Source organism: Spodoptera frugiperda, unplaced genomic scaffold, assembly GCF_023101765.2.
Source record: "Spodoptera frugiperda isolate SF20-4 unplaced genomic scaffold, AGI-APGP_CSIRO_Sfru_2.0 tig00001167_1, whole genome shotgun sequence".
Taxonomy (NCBI): Eukaryota; Metazoa; Arthropoda; class Insecta; order Lepidoptera; family Noctuidae; genus Spodoptera; species Spodoptera frugiperda.
In genome coordinates this window covers 81,353-91,831 of record NW_026095724.1, presented here as the reverse complement: position 1 = coordinate 91,831, position 10,479 = coordinate 81,353, and the positions used below count along the sequence as shown (strand labels likewise).

The 10,479-nt window shown below is 36.5% G+C and overlaps 1 protein-coding gene across 1 annotated transcript; it reads left to right on the top strand.

The window, feature by feature from the left end:
- The first annotated feature begins 1,725 nt into the window (after positions 1-1,725).
- LOC118264226 (WD repeat-containing protein 3) lies at positions 1,726-10,414 on the top strand. The gene is made up of 16 exons (XM_035576668.2): positions 1,726-2,017; positions 2,162-2,371; positions 2,804-3,001; positions 3,491-3,664; positions 4,179-4,375; positions 4,708-4,928; positions 5,148-5,268; positions 5,473-5,674; positions 6,118-6,207; positions 6,730-6,867; positions 7,119-7,388; positions 8,177-8,341; positions 8,625-8,690; positions 9,068-9,228; positions 9,500-9,722; positions 10,218-10,414. The coding sequence occupies exons 1-16, from the start codon at positions 1,847-1,849 to the stop codon at positions 10,380-10,382; spliced, it is 2,772 nt and encodes a 923-aa protein (XP_035432561.2). The 5' UTR covers positions 1,726-1,846; the 3' UTR covers positions 10,383-10,414.
- Positions 10,415-10,479: the final 65 nt, after the last annotated feature.

Below are 10,479 nucleotides of genomic sequence, written 5' to 3'. Positions count from 1 at the left end.
AACAAGCAAATACAGCCTAACCAACAGACAAATATAATTTTTGACACAAGTTTCTAACTTTTAAGCCTTTTCAGTCTAACTCAATTTTTTACTTGTGTTAACAGACAAACCACAACAACCGAGTTAAAAAAACATTTTTAAATGAATATATAACAGATATTATACTATATAAATACATAACATAATATATAATACCAAATATAGAATATATCAAAACCAAATCAAATCTGGTGCAACTTGGACGGACATCAAGTCACAATGGAATTCAATTGAGGACCTTTAGCCAATTGTACAATACAGAATGTGTGCTGACTACACAAGATTCTTCTTTATTAGTTGTTGAAGAAACTGTTTCCCTCACTGCCTTATACTGTTTAGCAAGCAAAAGGTTAGCTTTTTCTCTCTTGAAACTATATTCTGGCACACAATAGGTAATCTTCAGTCAACTATCATCTGAGTATTGTGATGCACAATACTGAGCAAATGCGAACACACCAAATGCAAACCTCTCTGTAGCTAGTCACCTGTCCTTATTTTCAATAAAAACCATCTTTGAACAGTAGGTATCATCAAAGGTTATCAGGATTTTTAATGTATTGCCAGTATATGCATATAGTCACCACTTTGATCAGCACTGACTCCTACATGTGTGACATTGTCATTTTAACCTCTAGTCTATTGTTATATGAGACACAATACAAAACACATTGTGTCTCGTGTAGATCTGCGCTCCCAGCATACTAAATCTTAATTCCAGCATCCTTGATTATATTTTTATAAGCACTTTGCACAGGAAAACTGTCTGTTTCTGCGGCCGTGATTGAACATTGGAACATTCTCGATACGCATAGGTACTCTTAATCATATATAACATCCTGGTTGATGTTGAAAATCAGCGCCGTGGACTCGAGCCTTCGTGACCGGGGCTAAGCACTTGGTCTAGCGCTGCGCCGCACTTTAAACTTATTTTTGTTATTGGACACTTATTATTTATTCACTTGAGTATCATTGCGCAATAACGGTTTTTCTTTCTTTTGTGCACGACCACATTGGTATCCCATGATATGAATCAGGTCATTATATTGTATGGATTATCCATCATCGCCATCTAAATCTCAATTTGTAACTTGTGCCAGTTGTAGTTGAACAGTATCCAAAATGGAGGCCACATGTTGGCGATTTCGATAGTTTCATCGCAAAAAAAATTAAGAACCATAATTGCAAAAGAAAATTCCGATCCGTGTGTGTCTTTAGAGGTGGATCCTTGCCAAAAACAAGGAAAGCCAAGATAGGAGCGAGTAGAGTAGGATCTCAACACACGCTTACACAAAAATGTTGAATGCGCTAACTCCTTTATGATCGTATTCTTTCTTGACTAGACAGAAGCCAGTAAACTTATTGAACTCTTAGGCCAGAATAACTAAGAAAATAAACACAACGACACCGCACCAAGAACATCAGGAACAGAAGGAAGTAGTAAACTACTAAAGCACAAGCAAGATTTCTTTTTGTTGTCTGCAGAAGCCAGACAGGCACAGAGACAAGCAAGACACGAAGACCAAAGAGTATAATACGTATAGGGAAACACTATAGACAGTGATTTGATAAAAGTAAAAGTTATATTGTCTATGGACAAAAAAAATGTTAGACCATAGACCAAGTCTCACTATTATGTTTATGGGCTTTTTTTGTCTATGAATACTTCTTCTCTATGGTATCATTTGTCAGTGTCAGTGTCTAGTATCAAAGTGTGTCACTGTCGCAGGCACGAGTTGTTGTTTAGTTTTTTTATTTTGAGTCATTTGAGGTTATGATCACTAAACAAAATTGAGAAATATTGATAGAAATGGGTCTTACAAAGCAGTATTTACGTTACGCACCAAGTGGAACCTTTAATGTGATAGCTAGCGCTGATTGTAATAGCTCGCATGTGTCATTAAATGGTGTAAGTGGACGATACATTGCTGTTGGAGCATGTGAACATGTTGTGATTTGGGATATGAGGCTGGGCGAGAAGGTAAGATTAGATATTTTTGTTATTCATTGTTCTAATACTTTGTAATTTCTATTCCAGTGGGTTTAATTATTAAAGTATATCTGTAATTGTTGTTGCATCGTCTATCTTTGCATTATTGTTTATGCGTGGTATTTACTTCCTCAGGCTCAAGTTCTTCCCGGAGACAACGTCGTAGTGTCACAAATAGCAGCTAGTCCTAGTGGTAACCACGTAGCAGTGGGCTATGTAGATGGAAATATAAATATATATGAACTTATCAACAATGAAATTGTGTGTGTATTTGCTGGTCACAAGTCTGCTATCACATGTTTGCAGTATGATGAACAAGGACACCGCTTGGTGTCCGGTGCTAAGGTGAGTTCTGTAATATTTTAAGAATCATTAAAGTCTTGTTGCTTTTAATTTTTCTTGTAGACACTTTCTACTTACTCTTCTAATACTTTCTAAATACTCTTAACCACCAAAGAAATCCTTGGTATTGCATTGTATTGCATTCCTTGGTATACACCAAGGAATAGACACAAAGCACACAAAAAAAATGTGTATACACCACCATACACATCATATTTTTGTGTCAAGCTAAATTAACTTATCTAGCAATATATAATTTTTTCCACCAACTCGTTCATGATGCTCGGACAGAAACCGATGGAGACAAATAATTAGCTTCAAATGCAAATACTATGATGACCATGTTCGTCAGTCATGAGGGGCTTACTACAGAGAGAGATATCAATTTTAAATAGTTATGTGAACTGTCTTAAAGTTCTAACTTCTAAATTTCAGGATACAGAGGTGATATTATGGGATGTTGTGGCAGAAACTGGTAAGGCTCGCTTTAGTGGCCATAAGGGAGCTATTACCAGTGTACTGTTTGTAAATAGCAAGAACTGTGTCATCAGCACATCTAAGGATACATTCACAAAATTTTGGGATATAGAAACAAAACACTGTTTCAAAACTTTAGGAGGACATCAAATGGAAGTATGTATGGTGTTTTAAACATATATTATAAATAATTTAGATTTTGTATTGTTCATTTCATTAAAATATTATTTATGTTTAGAACCATTTTTTAAATAGTTATCCAGTTTTGCATGTCTACTTTATTGATCTACAGGTCTAAAAGAATATAGTAAAAACACTACCAAATAACATCATACTAATTTAAGTATACATTTACACTAGCTACTCCTGCACAATTTCAATTACTCCGCTTCGCTCCTATACATCATAATTTTATGTTTTATAACTCATGATCATTCTTGATGAATGGCATATCTAACACAAATAGATATTTTCAAATTGAACCATTAGTTCCTGAAATTATATATATTAATATATACATATTTGAGGCCTTTGCCCTGCAGTGGGACGACCATGGCTGAAAATAAAAATAAATAAATAGTTAATAAATATAAATAAACAAAAGTTTGACCTAAATAATAAAATTTTATTTTTGTTTCTCCCTAGATATGGTCTGCAGTACTTTTAAAAGAAGAAAGGTATTTAGTAACTGGCAGTATGGATCAGGAATTGAGGGTGTGGAAACTTAACTGGACAGCTGATGTCAAAGATGAAGAAAAGCTTGCTAGACAACTTGAAATCGTAAAATTAGAAGAAAATGACACTATTGAAGATTCATCGGTAAGATTTGTTATTAAATACTAATAACTAAAGACTTTCGTAAAAACATTTGATATTTCGAAGTTATCACAAGGTCCCTAGAAATTCTATTTACATAATGTTTCGGCACTAGTATATTATACATATGGTAGTTTGAATGAAAAAATCATTGCTATGTAACAAAATTACTCGACGATTCGGACTTATTGGCGTTAACAAAATTGCAGAAAGAGAAGATAGAAATAAAGTAATAAATATTTTAAGATTCTCTTCAATTTCGAATTAACGAGTGTTGACTGTAACATAATTAGTTATATATTTGTTTACATTGCCCATTTATAGATACAACAGTATCTATACTACATGTTCATGTGTACATGTTATCAACTAAATCTCACACACTATTTAGCTGTGCTATATTTTTTATATTTCTATGTAAATAATGAATGTTTTCTTTTTAAAAACTTGCAATATATATTTCTAATTATATATTTAAGTTATGTAACTCACATACAATAATATGCTGACATTACAGGTATTACAGTGTCACCAAGTAGGCACTCTTGTGAGAGGAGGGCGAGGCCGCGTGGTTGGCCTCTCTACAGACCCTGGACAGAGTGTACTAGCGTGTCATGGTACTGATGCACTGCTCGAACTGTTCTCCTTCTGCTCTGATGATGAAGCTAAGCTCAGAATGGATAAACGAGTTAAGAAGCAAAGAAAAAAGTTAGCGTATGTATTGTGTTTTTATCTTGTATATTTATTTTTAATAGACTATTTCTGCTGGTCTACCTTTGAGTGACGTCAATACCAATACCCGTAACTACCGGTTAAATCGGTAATATTTAATATTTTTGTAAACAGCTGCTATCTCAGTAAATAAGCAACACATTTGATTTTTTACCTTTTTTAGTAATATTGTGTGTACGTACATAACACAATGTTACGTATATTGTGCTAGCAACATATTTATTTTGTCGATTGCATATAATGCGCCTACGCAAATAGTATCCTCCTTTTATTAAGATTGATTACTAATTATTAATAATTGATTGTTGTTATAGGAAATTAAAAGAAGCTGGCGAATTAGAAACTGAATCTACAGATGTACCGGAGCTGCTCACATTGTCTGATGAAGTGAGACGTTTGTCAAGCATCAAGTTGGATGCTAAACTCAAGTCTACCACCCTCCTACTAGGCACTACCGGGGAACTCCGAGTTGGAGTCACTCTAGCCAACAATACTGTGGAATTACATAGCTTAAAGATTACTGAAGGAAATCAAGGTGAGTTATTTGTATGTAAAGGCTATAATAAACCAATCTATACCATGCACAATGCACTTGTGAGGTGAGATGAAGGCATCTTCAGGAAATAACACAGTTGTTAAATATGTGGGACAGTATATATTTATTTTTTATTTATTTATCTCTCGAATATTGTATATTCTGTATGTTTTATCTAGAGTATTTAATTATTTATTTTGTGTTTGTTCTCTTTTACAGTACAATGTCTGAAACAGATTACTCAGCCTGGCCATCAGAAGGATCCGCGGTGCGTGGCTATTAGTTCAGATAATCTGGCGGTAATCTCAGCCTCTGCAGATTCTGTAAAACTTTGGAGTAGGTAAGTTATATTTCGTGAAACGTATTTAATTAATTTTATTTGACTGCTTACGTGTCTGAAGAGGTAATGCTCACATAACGGTTTGTCTTATAACGTCTATCATGTATATGAGCCCCTAATGTGGCTTGAAACTGGTTGGCCTACCTCGTCAAATGATCATTGCTGTAAAACGTCAATACTATATTGTATATCTCTGTTTTGTAGATCAACACAAGCCTGTCTCCGTACAATCCCAGTGCCGTGTGGTCGTCCGTGCAGTATATGTTTCGCGCCCGGCGACAGACACGCGCTGGTGGGGTGCGCCGATGGTTCCTTGCTCCTGATCGACGTGGGCGCCGGGAAGGTTCTGGAACAAGTGCCCGCGCACACCGCTGAGTGCTCCACTGTTGGACTTACTCCAGATATGGTAAGACAAAATTATAGATGACTAGCTACTTCCGCGCGGTTTCACCCGCTCTGCTTGGTTCCTATTAATCGTAGCGTGATGTTTTATAGCCTATAACCTTCCTCGATAAATGCGCTATTTAACACAAAAAGAATTATTTAAATCGGACCAGTAGTTCCTAAGATTAGCGCGTTCAAACAAACAAACAAACAAACAAACTCTTCAGCTTTATAATATTAGTATAGATTTATAGCCTAAAACCTTGATAAACCACACTTGTCAATGTGTCACTGATTCCTATGGCCATCAAGTAAATGCATGATAATTTAGATAAACTTCTACAAACTGTATTATTATGAAAGAATAAGAAATTACCTTTACAGAGTGATTCAATTACTATCAGATAGGTGAGTAAAAACAAATAGTTTGTAACATTAAACTAACGTCCATCGTTTGTTTTGCAGCGAGGTTGCTATTCTGGCGGCGGCGACAAGACGGTCAAACTCTGGCAGTTTGAACTTATACCCGATCCAACGGGAGAATCAAAAGCAAAGGTACCATCCCTTAACTTCATCGCATCGCTTAAATATAACCTTTTGGAATAAAAAGACGTATCAATCATAATGGGATAAACAGTGATCGGATATTTGGATGCATATTTGCCTAAAGTTCATTTTTTGTTAGAAAGTTATGGAACCGGCTTCTTAAAACATATTTCTGCAATGTAAATCCCGGGATTTCAGAATAATTCTATAATAAATACAGTAAAATTCTTTAATCTGAAATAACGGGATTTTTTCGACACATAAGTGCATTCTATAATATTATCCAACACCTTAAACTAAGTAAATATTCCTACACCCGATTTGATTATATAGTTAAAAAAAAAAACAAATTGAATGAATCCGAAATTCCGGGATGTTTTCGATACAAAAGTGCGTTCCATAATTACATATTAACCAACACTTTAACTTTAGGCAAATATGCATCCGAATATCCGATCACTGGTCATAAACTTAACTAGGCCCAAACAATGACAATCCTCTCTTTGTAACTTACGTATGTATTTGTTTTAGGTGCTGTCCCTCCTACATACAAGGACCTTGGAGCTGGAGGAGTCGGTGTGCGCAGTGAAAATAAGCCCAAACAACAAATTCATTGCAGTAGCGTTGTTAGACTCTACCGTCAAAATCTTCTTCCTAGATACTTTTAAGGTCAGTCACTTAATAGTGTATGTTATTTTGTAACTAATAATGTTTAAATTCTTTAGTTTACTGCCACACTCAGAGTCATTTAATGGTTACTTAACCCAGTCCTTAGCAATTGTTTTCGATACAAAATCGTTACTCCTACTAACTTCAAGCAAACTCGTACTAGGGGTACTGTTCTTCTGCTTCGGACGAATATGCACATACAGTAAAAAAAAACTTAAAAGAAAAATTAATAAAATTGTTCTCTTTCACAGTTTTACCTATCTCTATATGGACACAAGCTACCAGTTTTATGTCTGGACATCAGCTACGATTCCAACATCATAGCAACTGGCTCCGCCGACAGAAACGTCAAGATTTGGGGCATGGACTTTGGAGACTGCCACAAGTCCATCTTTGCACATAACGACTCCGTGACTTCATTACAATTCGTACCTTCAACACATTACTTCTTTACCGCATCGAAAGATGGGAAAGTAAAGCAGTGGGACGCTGATACGTACGATAACATTATTACCTTAAATGTGAGTAGATTCCTTTCAACGGCATTTTTCTATTTTAAAAAGTATTGTAAGAGAGATTTTACATTGTCGTAGTTAACATTTACTTAACATTTTGTAATGAATATACAATATGTATTGTTATGTGTTCAGTATAAAGATACATATTTGATTTAACATTTTTACGTTGCGTAAAGTCATATTAATACCACAGTTTAAATGGTTCACCTTTATCAGGAAACCCTGTTGGTTGGTCTCTGTTAAATGTAGTTGCTTGCATTCGAAATAAATAGGTAACCAATCTCAATCTAATATCTCTGAATTAAGATTCATTTTTGACAGTAATTGTATGGAATCTCTATCTTATTTTTATTTATTTTTATTTTTCATTTTATATCATATTTATATCATATCAAAGTTGATTGACCCAGATATTTAGAATTGAGATCGGTTATTAATTTCGCAGAATTGTCGACACTTATAATACCCGTGGGAAGACTAGGAGTGAATTGGGTAGTATCCTCGGTCAAAAATAAATTATTACAACTTTTCAATACAATAAAATATTAAAAAATAATCACACTCTCATTCATAAATTTGATGAACTATTTAATATTCGATTTTTTCTAGCTAAATTTCTAGAAATAAGTCTGCTATTTGACGTCAAAAACTTATGACGTCATAACGCACTATTTCATACAAAGTTCATAGAAAATATCGTTTTTGACGTTTCGAAAAAAGTATTGAATTTGACTAGTAGGAAACTAGCTTATTGTCTGATCGGCTATTTACGTGCGCTACTATGTGGGCAGGGCCACGCGGGCGAGTGTTGGGGCGTGTGCGTGGGGTCGGGCGGGCTGCACGCGGCGTCGTGCGGCGCGGACCGCGCGCTGCGCCTGTACGCAAGGACCGACGAGCCGCTCGTGCTCGGCGACACCGACGAGCAGGACGAGGGACTCGCCACTGGAGAACAACACGTACCTACTACATTTTAACAATAACTTAAACCTAGACTGTTCAATATCTCTTATCTTACTCTGAGAATAATACTCAATCTAGACATGTTAGAAAATGTGATATGTCGTCTTTGTGCTAATGATAATAACTGGTATTAGTTCCCCATCGTATCTTCTTTTTCTTGTTCATATATCATGTTTCATTCGCCCCCATCAGGCTCTCTAGTCGTCAAACAAATGTTCATATCATTCCTCACACAATCTATTATTTCTGACTTGATAATATTATGTAATTTATTAACAGGCGCCAGTACCAGGTCTACCAGGTCTCAACATGCCAACCAAGAAAACGATTGGAGCTGAGAAAGCGGTTAGTAAACAATACAATTATTTTACTAGAGTGAAATAAACATTTTATTAGTAACTTATAATCCTTATGGTAAGTGATCACCGTAGCCTCAGTACATTTGTAACACCAGAGGTATTACAAATGCCTTGCAGAATCCTGTTTAATTACACCATTGTTTGCGGAAAAAAGGGCTCACTGAAAATGATGACGCAACCATACTCTCTCCCTTCTGGACTAAATATAGTAGGTAACTACATCCCTCCTTCACACTGGTATGCTGTGATGGTAAGATGATGCTTTCCCAGCCGATTCAACCCATTCAAGTTGCATAAAACACTTGCACTTGCACTGTAATGCAATATTATAAGATGTGACCGAATATTATGTTTGTTTTACAGGCGGACTCAATAATGGAGTGCCTGTCAGTGGGTGCGGAGTACAAGCGCGAGCTAGCAGAGGCGCGCGGCCAGTACGTGCAGCCCCCTCTACTCATGGCCGCCTACAACTGCACCACTCCCGAACACTTCTTCGTCGAAACACTCAAGAGGATACGGTCTAGGTATGGATCGACATAAAGAGATTCTTATAAACAAACAAGCATATCAACACGTCTGTCTCCCATTGGGGTAGACAAGTTATGGAACGCCAAATGACACGATTCTGATTCTGGCATATCTCATTCGCTAAGTCTACTTATGCAGGCTCGATAAGAGGATCAATATTTCAGAATAATTAAATTTTATTTAAGTCATTACCGGCCGAACTATCTTTGGCCCTGCTAAGTTTATTTTTTAAGAATTTTGATTGAATGATTTTGTTTTTGATTACAGTGATTTGGAAGAAGCTCTCCTGTTAATTCCGTTCAGCGTATCATGCGATATAATAAAGATGTTACCGAAGCTCCTGGACCGCGGCGACCACACGGAGTTGTTCTGTCGCCTCGCTGTGTTCCTGCTGAAGATCCACCACGCTCCCATCGTGGCCAACCAGGCGCTACTCAAGCATATGATACAAATACAAGCCAAAGCCAACATGCGGCTCAACGAGTTACGAGTGAGTTCCTGTTTTTTTTATATCAATACGGTAAAACGGGGTGAATAGGGATCGAGAGGTGAATAGGGACAGAAAAGAGGTGAATAGGTACAGGGAAATTCTTCATAGTATCTATTCACCCTTCTTCTGTCCCTATTCACCCCGTTTTACCGTTAATGTTCTAATTTTAAATAGTGTATGGAAACAGCTATATATTTGCTCTCCAGATGGCGGTCATGTAGTTTGTGGTCTATTTGTCTAATATAGAATTAGTGACAAGAGCCATTACACAGTATTTTTTTTTGAGAACTATTGCTTAGAGAAACAGACCTTACACTAAATTGGCGCCATCTAGTGAGTGCAAATGGCAACCTTAGTTTATTGATTTTTCATTTTAATAAGAAATACCTCTGAAACCTATGTTCGGTGGTCCTGCATCTTACTTCTTCCGGTAGAACGATCACCCGTCATTGTGTTATAATTATTTATGAGCATATAAGTAGTTATGTTTCCCAGGACATGGTGGGCTACAACGTGCACGCGCTGCAGTGGTTGCGGCGCGAGGCCGAGGCGGCCGACAACGAGCAACTGTTCCGCGAGGCATTCACTGAGAACCGCAAGCGAGACAAGCGGCGACGGGCGCGGCAGGCAGTCAAAAGACCCATCGTTACTGTTACCTAGTTCTAAGATCAATATATCTATACATAAGTTCATTTGTTGTATTATTTCGAAACCAGTCTAAGCATTTTACCAGTCTAACAATTTTAAGCGAATTGCT